This window comes from Neopsephotus bourkii, unplaced genomic scaffold (assembly GCF_033783945.1).
Source record: "Neopsephotus bourkii isolate Nb327-2 ecotype Australia unplaced genomic scaffold, CSIRO-AGI_Nbou_v1 NB_126, whole genome shotgun sequence".
NCBI lineage: Eukaryota > Metazoa > Chordata > Aves > Psittaciformes > Psittacidae > Neopsephotus > Neopsephotus bourkii.
Window position 1 is genome coordinate 1,429,458 of NW_026900643.1, and position 15,801 is coordinate 1,445,258.

At 36.2% G+C, this 15,801-nt stretch overlaps 1 protein-coding gene across 5 annotated transcripts in view; it reads left to right on the top strand.

Annotated features, from left to right (window-relative positions):
• Positions 1-12,590, top strand: part of VWA3A (von Willebrand factor A domain containing 3A) — a 29,757-nt gene extending 17,167 nt beyond the window's left edge. For 3 of the 5 annotated variants that reach the window (XM_061367359.1, XM_061367394.1, XM_061367384.1), the window contains 12 exons: positions 542-700; positions 2,275-2,365; positions 2,809-2,906; positions 3,058-3,210; positions 3,756-3,870; positions 4,432-4,576; positions 5,064-5,208; positions 6,208-6,359; positions 7,212-7,338; positions 7,959-8,056; positions 10,136-10,198; positions 11,385-12,590. In XM_061367359.1, the coding sequence (XP_061223343.1) occupies positions 542-700; positions 2,275-2,365; positions 2,809-2,906; positions 3,058-3,210; positions 3,756-3,870; positions 4,432-4,576; positions 5,064-5,208; positions 6,208-6,359; positions 7,212-7,338; positions 7,959-8,056; positions 10,136-10,187 (1,335 nt within the window). In that variant the 3' untranslated portion in view covers positions 10,188-10,198; positions 11,385-12,590. The remainder of the gene's footprint in view (positions 1-541; positions 701-2,274; positions 2,366-2,808; positions 2,907-3,057; positions 3,211-3,755; positions 3,871-4,431; positions 4,577-5,063; positions 5,209-6,207; positions 6,360-7,211; positions 7,339-7,958; positions 8,057-10,135; positions 10,199-11,384) is intronic. The other 2 variants (XM_061367367.1, XM_061367376.1) reach the window with 2 other exon arrangements.
• Positions 12,591-15,801: the final 3,211 nt, after the last annotated feature.

Consider the following 15,801-nt stretch of genomic DNA (forward strand, 5'->3'; position numbering starts at 1 on the left):
TTATATACTATATAAAGTTATCTGAGTTAGTGACTGAGGCAGTGTACCCAGCCTGGCCATATAGTGATTGTGTGTTACAAAAGTGTGGTTAGAAAGCTATATGCAGTGAGATCTATATCCAGAGGTCTATACGGCTTGTTGCATGCAAGTCTGAGTCACAAAAATCTTTTGTTCTTTTTTTTTTTTCTTTTAAGAATTGGTGGATATTTAATGGGATCTTAAAATATTTTGTTGCCAGTTAATAATCTCATATTCTTGATTCATCATCTTCCAGTTTGTTCTGGTCTTTGGCATGCAAACCATTGCCTTTTCTTTTAGAATGTTTGCTCAGAGCAGGAAGGATTTCCCTGCTGCGTATTAAAGCAACCACAGCACAAAGGGGTTTCTATTCAGTTAGAGGTGTTAAGCATTACCAGATTAATAAATTTGCTGTGAATTTTATTTTTATTAAAGTGATAAATACAGAATTGCTGGCTTTGAAATGTCAATTACCTATATTTCACGTATATGAATTACTAAATGCTGTGAACTTCCATTTCAGTGCGCAGTCCTAGTGGAATCCTTAAAGCAACGTTCAGTAAATCAGTCTGTTAATACATTTATACCAGAAGGAGACCCAAACGTGCTTACAAAGAAAGAGAAAAGAAGGCCACAGAAGTTGCCATCTCCTAAACCCACAGCCCTCAGTCTGGCTAGAATGGTTTGAAATGGTCCTATTTTTAATATGCTGTGTGTTTTAATTAGAGATCTTACCTGGCTGTCAGATGCTGCTCTTTGTGAGAGAAGTTCTTGGGCTGAAAATTTGCAGGAATTAAAACAGCACTGTGAGAGTACCCCAAATCAACGTTGTAATTCGAATTCAAAATGCTACATAAACAAAAAAAATACATCTTATTAATTCCCACTAAATAATTAATTATAATGGAACAACATTGCAGTGTCTGAAATTGTCTAAATAATCCCTCTTCTTACTTTAAATATTTAGTGTTTAATGAAAACAAAGACAAAGCAGAAATGTGTTTTACCGAATTACATCTATTTTTCAAGTCTTTCTAGAAAGTACCGAATTTTATGGTATTCTGCTCATTTCCAGATAAGACAGCTGCCAGCTGAGTAGCATGTCTTTGGCAACACAGAGAGCCAGCATAAAAACTAGAAATAGGATTCAGGATTTGTTTCCTGCCTGCTGTGCTGATTGCCATGGAGTTCCATTGCCGAGTCCTTTGGGATTTTGCTGATTTTTTCCTTGTCAATTTTGACTGTGTGTGCATCTGTTCTGAGTGGCTTTGCATATCTGTAATATATACAAATGGCCAGTGCCAGCGCATACCACTTCAGTATAGAAACTACTAGATAAGAACTTCATATTGCAGAGAATGTAGTTAACTTTTGACCTGGAATTTTCAGGTCTCATCTTTGAAATGGGAATGGCACTTTAAATATAGGCATGTTCATGTGTCAAAGACCTGGTAGGTAAGCTCAAACAGGTCTTCCATGCTATTTTATCAAGATCAGTATATGCTCAATACTTTTTCACAAATGCAGGAAAAAAGTAATCACTTAGAGATGTGACAATGTAGCAGAGTTTTACAGGGATTAAACTTGTAGGAAACTGATACAGGTTTGTCTGTAGATGTTTGGGGATATTTATAGTTTGTTATGTTTTATAGTATTTTATGTTGGGAGCTGGACCTTTTGAAGGTCCCTTCCAACCCAAACATTTCTATGATTCAGTTACATATAGTATGTTATTTTGCATTAGATGTCAGTTACGTGAAGTCTCTCTATCACAGCAAAAGTCTGAGCCTAAAATAAGGTTAAACAAGTGTTCATGTTGTTTAACAGACTGCTTATCCCCTAGAGGGTTGACCCTAGAAATTTCTATACCTAAAGGAAAAGCAAGTGATGCCAGCACTAAATTTCAAATATTCATTAAAACTCTGCAGAAACTATATACTTTATTTTATAAAACAGTACCATTACCATACTAGACTGCTCCTTCAAGTTGCAAAAATGGTCCAGAATCATCTGCCTGGAGATGTTAGTCTTCAGTTTTAAAGCAGGAGATGAAATTGGCAAGAGCAATTAGAGTTACTTAACCTAGCAAGAAATTACAAAGTAACGGGTCATCATGGCAAGTGCTGACTTTTCAGAAGAGCCAAACAGGAATTAGAGAACAATGAAGGGTACTTGTAGTTCTGAGTAATGACATTCCCACTGAAACACTTTTTAATTGCCTTTTCTAAAAATTATTATTACTATATGTGCTTATAGTATATTAAAGACAACCATGGTGCAGAGAGAAATGCTTCCAGAAGAGTACAGGCATGGCGTCCTACTAGTGCCAAAGCAGAAATTCCACCAGGTCTGTATAGATCAGGGGCTTTTTGTCTTCAATTTGTTTTGTGGTTTGCTTAAAACACCGTATTAAATTAAGGATTTAATTGAAGTTTTTAGAAACACTTGCAATTGGAATGCTGGGGATGTGTTGGGGAATTATGTTTTTGTAAAGTCCTTTGAGACCTTGTGGTCAAAGCTGCTCTAAAGAAAAATGAAGATTCAGATGATTATGGAGTATTTGGCTTGAAATTTTTTGCAGGTGACTAAAAATCAGGATTTTTTTTTTCAAGTACTTTGATATATAGAAATTCCACATTTGTTTTCAAATGCGGAACTGTGTATGAAATGCTTGTCTGTGGGGATGGGGTTGGTTGATTGGTTTGTTTTAATCCATAGTCACATGTGACTCAAAGGCCTATGATTTAAACCTCAGGCTCTCAATATTGCTTTGTTCATTTTCTTAACTAGGTCCAGTATACCAAAAGTATCCAAAGGTAATGTGCATAGGAAGGTCTGTTCCCTCTGTTACATTGCCAAACAAAGAGGAAATCTGTTCAAGCAGAGAGGTACTTTGCCCCTTATTAATGAAATGCCATTTGAGAATTATCCATATGAATTAATGTGAACACGTTAATTGTGATTCCTTACAATATATTGTTACTTAATCTGTTCTACTATTTACTAGCAACCAGTTGCTTCATCTGTTTGTCTTACCAGTGGCTATCCAAATACAGTATTAAAAAGCTTAAACTGGAATTGCCCCGACTGCTGTTTGGTCCAGGCTGTACTCACCACCAGAAAACTCTGACATCACTGCACAAGAAAGTGTCAGCAAAATACTGCGCAGTCTTCCCTAGCGTGGAAATTGATGTAAGGATTTACATCCTTCATCTGCCTACATCATTGAAAGGTTTTGTGTTTAATACAATGCATGTTGATCAGCATTTGTGGCTTGCTAGTGTGGTATTTCCTTTACTCTTCCCTGGTCTTCTTTCTGAATCATGTTTCTGTTAGAAAGCTAGAGAAAGTTTCTTGTGGTGAATAAAAGATCATTTAGTATGTTTGAAGTGGAAAATGCATGGAATCTGGAGAATGCATCTCCTCTGTTCATACAGTGTGGAAAACAGTTTCAAATTTTAAGTAAAGCTTTTAAAAACTATATGTGAGTAAAAAATGGAAAAATATTGCATTGTTAGTTGCATTAATTCCGGAATACTATTGCTCTATTACATCTATAAAAATGTCAGAGATAATGCAGCTGGTTCACCCCTCTAGTCAAATTTTGTTGTTAGCTCAACTGGCTAGGTGTTCCTCATTTGGGTAAACCAGTTATTTAATAGCAACAGAGTCACAGAAATTTTTTTATGCTATTTCATAGAAATGAAGACAAAACCCCCAAATCTTGATTTTTCCAGGGAGTTGTGAAACATGTGCAGTTTCAACCTAAAGAACTGGAAATCTACACTGAACAACTGGAGAAAGTGTTGCAGCGATATATAGAAAGAATACAGTGGCTTCTGTCAGGTACTAGTGTGCATCTGGTGTATAAAGCACAGTTGAAACATACATAAAATATTCTTGTCTACTGCTTATCATATGATAAATCTGAATATAAATCTGGACCTCAAATATAAATAAAAATAATTGGGTTTGCATTTCATTGACTTTTTAAATGTATTTTTATGAATACAAGAACACAAGAGAATTCATTGTCTGTGTAGCTGAAACATCGGGCTTGCTGTGAAGTAATTAGGGCTATGATGTAAACTTCTCATTTTTGTATGTTGTATTCAGAAATTTAAGGTTCCTGGTGTCAAAAGCTTTGTATCCATGGAATACATACAATAAAATCAACAAACAAAATTAGCTTTAAAGTTTCTTTTGCTAAGAATGTGCCCTGCTGGTGAAAAGTATTTTGATCCCTCTGTTACTTGTTGAACTACCTAGCTGCACACAGATTAGAATTTATTTTGTAGAAATATGTCTAGAATAACCCCTAAAGACTAAAGATTTTACAGTATGCTCAATAAAATAATATGTTCAGTAAAATAAACCTATGTAATGACAATTAGTTTTAATGTTCTGGCCCAGGAAGCCGAAGATTGTTTGGTACCATTTTAGAAGCAAATGTCTGTATTTTGATTGATACATCTGGTTCCATGGACCCATATTTGCCACATATCACGAAAGAACTTACCACCCTTATCTGGGAACAGCTGAGAAAAAATAAAGTCAGGTATGATGAACTACTGATAAAGACTGAAATCTGCACTACTTATTATGTCATAAGATTACTTAATAACAAATAATACAGTACTGAAGAAATACAGGTAACTAAGATATGTTGGTGCATAATACACATGTGACATGAACTGCTCTTTCTGTTCTTTTTAACCAACTTTCAGTTCTGAACTCTTTAAGACTTGAGCCTCTTTTGCCTGATGCCGTTTGTCATTTGTGCTCAGAATACTCGTAGATATTCTGTTCATGCAGAGTGAGATCTGCTTTCTGACTCTCCTAAAGCTGAAGACTTTAATCCAGTATTAGGCTCTTGGGTTTTGTGATGAAGAGAAGTTGGTTGGGTTTTGTGTTTGGTTTTGTTTTGTTTTTTCCTATTTGGTTTGCTTTTGTGTTTGGAATTTTATTTATTTCAAAACTGGCTTATCTGAAGTGACTGATAATATTGATTAGAGTTTAATGTTGTGTGCCATCTTTCTCCTTAGGTTTAACTTGCTGAGATTTGCTGAAAATACAGAGACTTGGAAGGAGTGTCTTGTAGAGGCAACTGATGAAACATGTCACAGTGCTGTGCAGTGGGTGTCCACATTCCACGCTCATGGAAATACATGTACCCTTATGGCTTTACAGGTTAGTAAATTGTGTACTACGTTTTGGAGAAGATGCTGTGTCTTAGTGATATAACACTTTCATCTAATTTGTCATGGTTTAGGAAAATTATTTGGTCAAAACATACAGCATTTTTACATGAAAAACATGAACAGATCTGGAATCAAGCCACTGTTTCTGTCCTCAAGGCTAGTAGATACTAGAATTCATTACTCATACTGAGTTTAAGAAAATTTGAAATAACTGTAGTTGCATTAGTATTTGTTTTCAAATACTAGTGAGAGAAAATAGCTCAAAGTGATGCTAATGCACAGCTGTGGCAGTGAGATACTTGCTATGAGCCAAACGGAGATTTTAAAGAAGTGTTTGCTGGAATTGCATGAGCATTGAGTACACAATCTTTGAACTTCAGGAACAGATGAATAAACTTCTCTCCTGTAGAAATTTAGTAGTAGTAATAATTTAAAACAGAGACTGAAATAACTTCAAATTTCATAAGATTTAAAATGTTAATAAAAAAAAATGTTGCCTTAAATGCATGGTTCTTCTTTCAGACACCCTTGGAGTAAATTTTATGGAATCCATCATGAATCAAATCGAGTAGAACTGTAAGGCATGTCTGTATTAAGAAATGTTCACAAAGTCAATTACTGTAGCAGTTTTCAGTAATATAAGAAGGCCAATTCCCTGTGAGCCTGATTTGCAGACATTGAGCATCCTTAATTCTTACAAAATGTTATGCAAAAACCTTCTGTTAGCAGTTCTCCAAACCCAGTTAATTTGCTTACTTCAAATTTTTGGTCATGTTCTTCTTAGGAATATATTGCATTATGCTACAGATTATCTACTTGTTTATTTTTAAATTTATATCCTTATTTTTTCATATGAAGTGAAAAGCCAAAATTCATTTGATTAATGAGTGGTAAATATGAAACAATACTAAATCATTGAAATAGTATTTTCATTCTTAACTTTTCATATAAATGTACTAATTATTTAAGCTTATTTTCTACTTTTCAGAAGGGTCTCAGTTTCCAAGGTATAGAGGCACTGTATGTATTGACTGATGGAAAACCAGACACCAGCTACAGTCTGACTTTGACAGAAGTTGAAAGATTGAGAAAGAAACAAGATATTAAAATTCACACCATTTCTTTTCACTGTGCAGACAGGTATATGATACTTTGCAAGAACAATAAAAACTTTAGAATTATTAGTTTATTGTCAAACTGCTGGGCCACATGCTCAGTTCACTGAACAGCATGGTTGTCATTTTTCAGGCCATTAAAGGGGGATGTAGTAGAGTGCTCAAAACATAGAATTATTTGACCTAAGTTGAAAAAATCAACTTAAAAGTATTGTAATTACGAATATTTTGAGTTTCTTTATTTGCATATCATTTGGTTAACTGGTCAGTAGCCAGTAACTATCTGTTCAGGTTTTCTGCTAGTGAGGGAGAAACATGTCACTTCTGATGTCTAGTTGTTCTTTTGCTGTTTCTTTCCAAAGAAATCTGCTAGTTAATTGTGGATATTTTAGTGTCCCGTTTTAGGATGGAATCAGTCCTTGCAGCTTACTTGAAATTAATGGCTGTATGACTATTTTTGACGTTGCAGTGCTAGTGCTTGGAAGACAGGACTCTAAAATAATGATGTATAAATGGCAGTACAAGTGTGTGACTCTTTGTGGAGTCTCCTGGCTTTCAGTTTTCTCCCCATATGTAAAATATCAACTGCCCTTCACCTGCCAGCCTGGCTTCTGGATTTCTTGATTTACTTTAAATTTTGGTTCCATTGCTACACTGAACGTTGTGTCCAAAAGTAGCCTGTTATGACAGCTAAGCAGTGTATATTCCACATTAACAACTGTTAATGAGAAATGATACAGTGGTTTACAGTCATGTCCTCCAAACCATTTGTTTTTGGTGTAATATTTTTTGAGGAATTCTTAGAAACTCTTCTTCTATTGCTGTTGCTTTCAAAGAAATCATTTTCCTTAGTAACGTAGTATTTTGTTGTTAACAGAGGAGCTAATGAATTTCTGAAGAAGCTTGCTTCCCAAACAGGAGGGCGCTACCACTGCAGTTTTGGAGATGTGGATGGACAATTAGCAGCACACAGAATGTTGGCAGAGGGATTTGATGATGAAGATGTATGTTGAATGGATTGGTTTTGTTGGGTTTGGTTTTGTTTCATTTCAGCTTAGTTCTTTACTAATAGTCACACTTCATTTGAAAAAGAAAAATCATGAGAAAAATAAGTAGAAGATTCATAAGATATTTCACATTGAAATTGAAAGGAGACTTTTGAATATCTGGCTTTGCCTCTCTGCCAGCTGCCTTGGCCAGGTGATGAAACCCATGAAAGAATTACACAGTGCAGCATAGTTTTTGAAAGAGAAGCAAAAAAACCCCAATAATAATCTTGCATTTGGACACTGGGTTTTTTAAGTTAACTTTAGCTTTTACTATGCCTTCTTAGCCTTGCCATCTTGTATTTCATTTATGTAAATGTAAAATCCTTACACTGTTTGTAGCACTTCAGTGCTGCAGCAGGAAACCTCAGGGATTGCCAGAGCAGAAGAATATGTTAGTGAACAGAACCATGTTCAATCCAGAGTTGCTCTACTCTCCCCTTTTAAGAGCAAGACTTTCTCTGCAAGTAGACAGGAGGAGGAAGATTGACAGTTTAGGCTCAGGTAATTAAGTTGGTAAAAATTGAAAATAGTAAACAGGTGCAAATTAAAGTAGAATATTTTAATTCTGTTTTCAGGCTCCAGTTTTCCCTTACTTTGAAGGAGATGATTTAAAGAAGCTTATTCAAGAAGTAGCAAAAGCTAGAGGTTTCTTAAAGCAGGCAAAATCTTTGAGGTGAGTATTAAGAATTTTTCAGTAATTGCTTTTGTATTTCATGAAAGGAAGACAAAATATCTGACTTTGTGTCTGATATTTAAATATTCTTTCCTTGTGCTGTCAATTTTAGTGGGGTTTTTGAGGCTTAGAAATGATATGCAAGCAAGAGGGACTTAGTTTTAAGGTTTTACACAATTAGCTACCATCATAGTAGAGGATCTGAGCATATTCTAATGTATTAAATTTCAGGGCTGTTGTTTTCTCAGTTGTTCCTCCATTTCTTATGTCAAAGCGAAATTACATTTTGTTCGTCTCCTTGCTTAGTTCTGTCATCTGCCAAATCAATGTGTTTCTCTTTGCATGGGTTATTAAAAGAGAAAATTGTCTTTTGTGAATGTGATGTAATGTTCTTTTCAATACCTCTTCCTTTTTTTATGACTTCTTAGAAATACAAATTACTTTCATTTTCCAAAATCTTTTCGGGCTCCTTCTATCCTACCTCATCCTGACTTACCTAACTGCATCATTGTCTATTCTGTCTCCTAGAGCTATATTTTCTGCATGGAATAATGTGAGATATTTCTTCTGTTCTCAGACAATCCCTTCTCAAACCATTTACTTTTCAAGTTATCATCAGTCTCCCTTTCTTTTTGCCCCTAAAGACTTGTAAATTTTTTACTAGCCTTTTTCCTGGGAAGATTCCCTAAATCTTCCACTTCAGTTCTCTTATATTTCCTGAAGCATCTGACAAATTAATTTTTCTCAGATCTCATCTCAATCTCAAACTTTTTCTGCTTTCCTAAATAATTTGACTCTCTTTTCCCTTTCCCTGTTAAGTCTCAATCCTACTGGAATAATTTGTTCTGTTGCAGAATCATAGAATAGTTAGGGTTGGAAAGGACCTTAAGATCATCTAGTTCCAACTCCCCTGCCATGGGCAGGGACACCTCACATTAGACCATGTCACCCAAGGCCCTGTCCAGCCTGGCCCTGAACATTGCTGTGGGTGGAGCATTTACCACTTCTCTGGGCAACCTGTTCTAGTGCCTCACCACTCTCACAGGAAAGAACTTCTTATAACTAGACTGAACGTCCCCTGTTTAAGGTTAAACCCATTACCCCTTGTCCTATCACAACAGTCCGTTATGAAGAGTCCCTCTCTGGCATCCTTGTTGGCCCCCTTCAGATACTGGAAGGCTGCTGTGCGGTCTCCATGCAGCCTTCTCTTCTCCAGGCTGAACAGCCCCAACTTCCTCAGCCTATCTTCTTACGGGAAGTGCTCCAGTCCCCTGATCATCCTCGTGGCCCTTGCCTGTACTTGTTCCAACAGTTCCATATCCTTCTTAGGTTGAGGACACCAGAGCTGCACACAGCACTTTTAGGTGGGGTCTCACGATAGCAGAAGGGGAGGATCACCTCCTTTGACCTGCTGGTTATGCTTCATTTGATGCAGCCAAGGATACAGTTGACTTTCTGGGCTGTGAGTGCACAATGAGTCTTCCCATCTTTCCTTCTTTACTGTAATTTTTAACTCCCTTCTTTCTGCATAGAATAAGTGGTGCCAAGACTCCTTAGGTTTGTCTCCCTTTCTTTTCCTCATCTTCTCTTCAGCATCCTCCCTCAACATGAAGTTTCCTTTTCCCTTTTCTGTTAGCTGTCGTGTAACAGGTAACAGTACAATGTGATGCCAGACAGAGGTGGACTCTAATGTGCTAGTTTCCTGGAAGCAGCATAGCCCTGGTGGCACTGCATGCCATCTATATCTCAGCAGTCTGAATTAGCTCGGGTTGCACACTATTCCCTGCTGCTTCTGGTATAATTCAGAGTTAGTTTTGATACCTGCCTAGAACAGGTATCAAAAGGACAGTTGAATTGTATCATCCTTCCGTTCATTGTTACATTTCCTAACTGCTAATCCAAAACCAGAAAGTGCCATTTCAATAGTAATAGCAGTCAAAGAGCTTTAAAATGCAATGTATCTCCTTAATGAAAAGATTTTCTGTCACACAAGAGCATGGCTAAACAAAGATACGAAGGCACTATATGTCTCTGTGAAAAGCTGCATATTTCTTTAGATTTTGTTTTTTTTTCAAACAGGTTATTACTTCAAAAACGGAATATAAACCAAAAGGACAATTCTGGCTTTTAAAAAATGCTCAGGTAAATACCACAAATAGGTGATAGTTTATATATTTCAGTAGAAGGATAATATCTCATAACCCTAATGTAAAATGTATTAATTTCCAGCGGTGACTTTCTGCAAAGTTGAAAACATTTGTAATGATTTTAGCTCTTAGCTGGGCCAGCCCACGGTATAGCTTAGTACACAAAGAACAGTTCAAAGGGAACTATATCATAAAAGTAGGAAGGGAAATGTGTATTTGTAATTATTAATGGTTTAGCTCTTTCAAAGAGCAAACAGCTAAGCACATGAGAGGGTTAGGACCAGATGCAATGGCTGTAATAACTATTGTTACATGAGCTGCATGATTTATCTGTTAAATGAACAAGGCTGATTGAAAAAAGCCCCCACAAATAGTAAAGACAGTCTCAGCAAACACAGGACTATTGTTACAAAATTGTGGGAGAAGCAGCTGGACAAACTAAACCTCTGGCAGAGCCAACCTGCTTTAAAAATTACAGGAAAAGAGATACTGCTGGGTGGAAGTACTTTTCTCAGTATTAAGCAAGACAGAAGCATTTGTCACAGAGCTGTTTGGGAGGAAAAAGTAGACATGCAGACAACTACAGAGAGTTGCTCCAGAGAACTTAGGCCTGTCAAGATATTCATCAAAGAACTGGGTAAGGCAGATATGTAGTGAGACTGTTTTTTAAATTCTTATTTCTATAGCTGAGGTTTGTATTTTGGTTTATAAACATTGCCCAGTCGTTCAATGAGAAGGAAAAAGTACTTAGTCGGGCCCACTGGTTAAGAATGCTTGATTTCTTCCTGGAGAATGGAATCTGGAGCCTGGTCAGGTATATGCAGAATTCAGCACATAAAGGCTGATCACTAAAGAGAGATGGCTTAGAGAGGATATAGATATATAATCACCCTGTAGTAGCAAGAAAGTTGTTACAGGCATATAGAGACAGAAGCTACTGTCTCATGGCCATCTCTGTCTTTCAGCCTTCCAAGGTATACTATTGCTTGTAGAGTGTATAGAAAGACATACTTGTAGAATGATTAAATTAAATATTTCCTTACATGTAAGTAAGGAAAACTGAAAGTTAAGTTAGTTTATACTAGTTTTCCATTACCATTTTGCCAGGGGTGATGATGAGCCTATGCAGTTTATATGTTTTGAATTGTATTTTTAAAACTATTCATGTGCTTGACTTGTAGGATTAAATTTTAGATGAAGAAAAGATGGAAGAGGTTTGGAGTGGTACCACTAGCCTGCTTCCTTTCAGAGTGTGCTTAAAGCTTACAGCTTCAAAAAGAAAAAGGGAAGATGTATTCTTTGTTGTCTCAACTTCTGGAAGAAGTTATAGATAAGTGCTGCTGACTTTGTAGGACTCAAAGTAAATCAAGCCCTGAACACTAAGGGCTTATGTTTAAACATATGTAGAGGATATTTTTCAATATAACTAATGCAAATTTTAAAAGTGCATGTATATTTCTAATATAGTTAGTAGTTATACAGGGTCACAGCTTTTGTTTCTCTTCTATTCTGCTGCATCATACTAATAATTGCTTCAATCAGTTGGTGGTATGACCAAGATAACTTTTTTGGCAGTTGGTTTGAGACTTCTTTGCTGGTGCTCATTATCCCTAACAGATGGGACAGGTGGCTGTGATACTAGAAAGAGAATTCTTTGTGCTAGTTTTGCATCAGAAGTTTAAGAAATAACCTTAGTACAGAAAAAAGGCTTGGAATGAACGTTTTTGCCACAGAAGTTTACTCATGTTTATTTCAACACATTGTTCTTTGTGTTGGCAGTAGAGAAAGATTTAGAGTTGGTAACTGAGAAATCATCAGACATACAAATAAGTAATGTCTTGTTGCTGATAAAGCCTGATTATGTTTGTATAACCAGACACTGCCAGTCTTCTAAGCAATTTTGTTAGGTTCCTATATGTTTCCTGTCCTAAAAAGATAAACAATGTTTGCTAGTACCATGTAAGAAAATGAAGTTTAAGCTAACTACAGTGATAAAGCATATATTTTTCTAGTTGATTTACGAATATGAAATACACTTTGCTTTTTTACTGAGAAACTCTGCAATGACAGCTCATTGCTATTTTGTAGATGTTTACTGTTGTCTTTCAGAGGGTTAAGAGTTCATCTCAGTTGTTTAATATATGTAATACTTAATAAAAATGGATTCAGACTGCAAAATTCAGACACTTGATCTGAATTTGTTCAGGAGCCATTTGCATGTCTGAGTGCCAGCTGATGGGAATGACTGGATATACCTTCATATGGGAGATATCTTTTATGTCACTCCATCTGTTTTGTCTCCATAAGGAATTCAAAATTTTCTACCATAAAAGCCTCTTTTTAGTGTTGTATGCTCTGCAGCAGCTGACTCCCACTTTCTGTGCTAGTACCAGTACTGTGGTTAAAATGGTGTTTTGTGCTGTGCATCATCACTTCTTGTGGCATATGTGTTAGCATATATGTTGGTACAAGTGTAACTATTGAGATGCTTTGATATGAAAATGTTAATTGTAAATAGGATCATTACATTTTCATTTGGGGTATGTAAATATTAAATGATGAAATATACTTGTGCAGGTATGTTAAATTATATCAGAGACTTCCTGTGAAATAAGATAATGCACATGTCAGATTTTGCAAATGTGAATAAGCATCAGAATCTCTCAGTGTGCTGTTTAGACTGCATTCTGACAAACTTCTCATTTACAGCCTGTTGTTTTTCCCTGTGTAATATTTGGTGTTCAGTGATTTTACTCATTCAAAACACAGTGTCTCTGTAGACTGATCGTCAGTGCGTATATCCTAAATTCATGACAACCTACACTAATGCTCACCCCATCACTCAGCTGTTCTGGTGTAGACTGGTCATTTATTTCTGTTGGCAGAGCATAGCAAGTTTCTCTAGTTCCCTTCAGCATGCTCCCAGGCTTGCAGAAGGTGTTAGGAATTCAGGAGTCTTCTCTTTGCTGGTGGTGTGAGCTCAAGGGGGTTTTAAGTTCAAGAAAAATGCAACTGAAAAGCAGGGAACAAATGTTGATGTTAGAATTTGTGTAACCACAGAAGCTATGAAAGAGTTGGATGTTACAGTATTTAGCCATTACATCCTGTCCAGCTTAACTTCTTTGCAAGTGTTTCCAGGCTGTGCAGCCTCTCTCTATGCTTCTGAAGCCTTTGTCTTGCTTGACAGGCTGCTGAGTCCTGCTATCTATTCAGAGCAGTTCCTTCCTTTAAAATATAGTTTCTGTCTTCTGGAAACTCCCATCCTACCTTCTCCCAACAGTTTTAAGGAGATGGTTCAGTTGTGATGACCTGACTAGTTGAGTGCTCTGTTAATGACACTTCAATGTTGGTCTGTCAGGTATATGTCACTTGCTTCCTGGAATGCAATTCACTGTATTCATGACATAATAAAAGAGGAGTTTTACAATTAACAAAGATACATACTTTTTCTGGCAGGTTGGTTGTAAGTCGTGTCATTGCCATGACTCACTGAATATGTTGATTTGCATGCAATGAATTAAACAGCCAAACCAGTTGCCCTTGAAGTATGTGTTCTGCCACCTATCAGGAGAGTGCTGTTTTTGCAGCAAGAATGGGTAACTGTGAATAGCTTTCAGTTAGAATCATCAATTCTGCCCAGAATTTGGTAGGTAGATTAGGCTGACCTTGTAAGCCACAGGTTTATATGCTTTCAATGATTTGGGCTGCCTTTGTCATTGTGACCACAGATTATCTGGTACCAAAGCTCTTCCTTAACAGAGAAATAGCTAGCAAACAACAAATCTCTCTTAGAAGCTTTTTTCTTTTTCCTACTTGGAAAGCTCTGCAGCTTATGTTAAAAATTTCTGGGTTAATAATAACAATAGAGATGAATGGAACTTTGTAAATTAAACTTGGTAGAAATTATCACAAGTTTTAAAATGGTATCTGTTTGGCATAGTGCAAAACAGATCCTTGTCTTCCGTCCATCCTAAGCCGTCTCCTATGCTTTTGTAACTGCTCCAATGTTTTTTAGGTGTGAAAACAAACCATGTAGTAGTCATGGTGATTTGTATTTCTCTCTTCCTGTGCAATAGCTGTTGGAAAACCTTTAAATTAAAATGAAACCTATTAGGATTGGTCTTCAATAATCTTTTTAAAGCCCATGTATATATATAGCTCCTGTGGCTTTCGTTTCCTCTGTGATTCCTACATGTAAGAAGCCAAGCTGTCATCCCTACTCATTATATAGAAACATGCCTTTATTCAATACAAGTTAATGCAGTATTTTTATTTATGATGCATGTTTTCCTTCCCTTCAAATATTGCATAAACTGTCTCCTTTTCTAACCAGACCTGAGAGAGAGCTGATAAAGGGCATATTCATTGTTGCTATGAGAAGTTGCTTTGTTTCTTCCTGTGATTCTACCCTGATGTGGCAATGCAGTCTCACAGTTATCATTTCATTTGACCTGTAAATTAGTCTGTGCAGCATGCAAAGCAGCCAGGAACGCAGAGTAAATGAGAACAACATAACTGGAAAAGCATTTTAGATGACACATTCCAAGGCTGTGCTTTGAAGTGTTTGTGTGTGCTTTATTCCTCCCATGAGGAAATGGTGAAATATGCAGAATCCTTACACAAATAAATATCCAAAGACATAGGAAAAAGGAAGGAATAGATTGGGGATGTTTATGTATGTTAATGAAGAACTGAGGGATTTAAGGAGAAAAGGAAAAACACATCTAAAGTGCTAGATACTTTTGGTTTTAGAAACACTGTATCTTGTAAAAAGAAAAAGCCATTAACAGATGACTGGCTATAAGAAAAACAGAAAAAGCAAAATATCTTCTCTATTAAATGTACTTTTGGAACTTTGTTAGTATTATATTAAACAGAAATGTGTAATTACATTGTTATACAGAGAAGAATTCTTTACAAAAGGTACTGAAATGCATGGTGATGAATGCTTAGTATCTTTCTGTAATGAAAAAATGAGAGGGAGCTTACTGCCCAAAGGATCTTAACTTAGTCCTAGCATACAGTTGTTGTTTTGCTGTATTAAGCATCGAAAATACGCCTTTTGTCCAGTAACAGGAATAAGGATCTGCATCTCCTTTTACCCTTCTGGCATGCACTTACAGTGTGGTATGGGTAAGTTGTTTTGCCTCTGTATCTTACTTTTCTAATTTAGCAAGGAATGTGAAGAACATTGTGTTACGTAAAGTATTTAATGTTGCATTTGAGCAATGCATACTTGGGGTATGTAAATTAAATCTGTTGTTGCATTAATATTGTGTTGGGGAAATCTTTTAAGGACATCTTCATTCCTTAGAAATATTTGATATGGGCCAATATTTAGCATTTGATTATATGAAAAAATAAATATTCTTAAGTGTCCTTTCCCAAATTCAGATCCCATGATTTCTCTTTTTGAAGCAAAAATTCTAAGCACAGTGAGATATATTGTTTAGAAGAGAGTTCCATTATTTTCCATTAACATTGCAAGGCCTTCTGATTTAAATCCTTTTTGAACATTTCCTGTCATCTCTCACTTAAAATGTGAGTATCTCACTATTGTGACTTCAGTTCTCTCAGCTCTCTGGTTTAGACTCAATC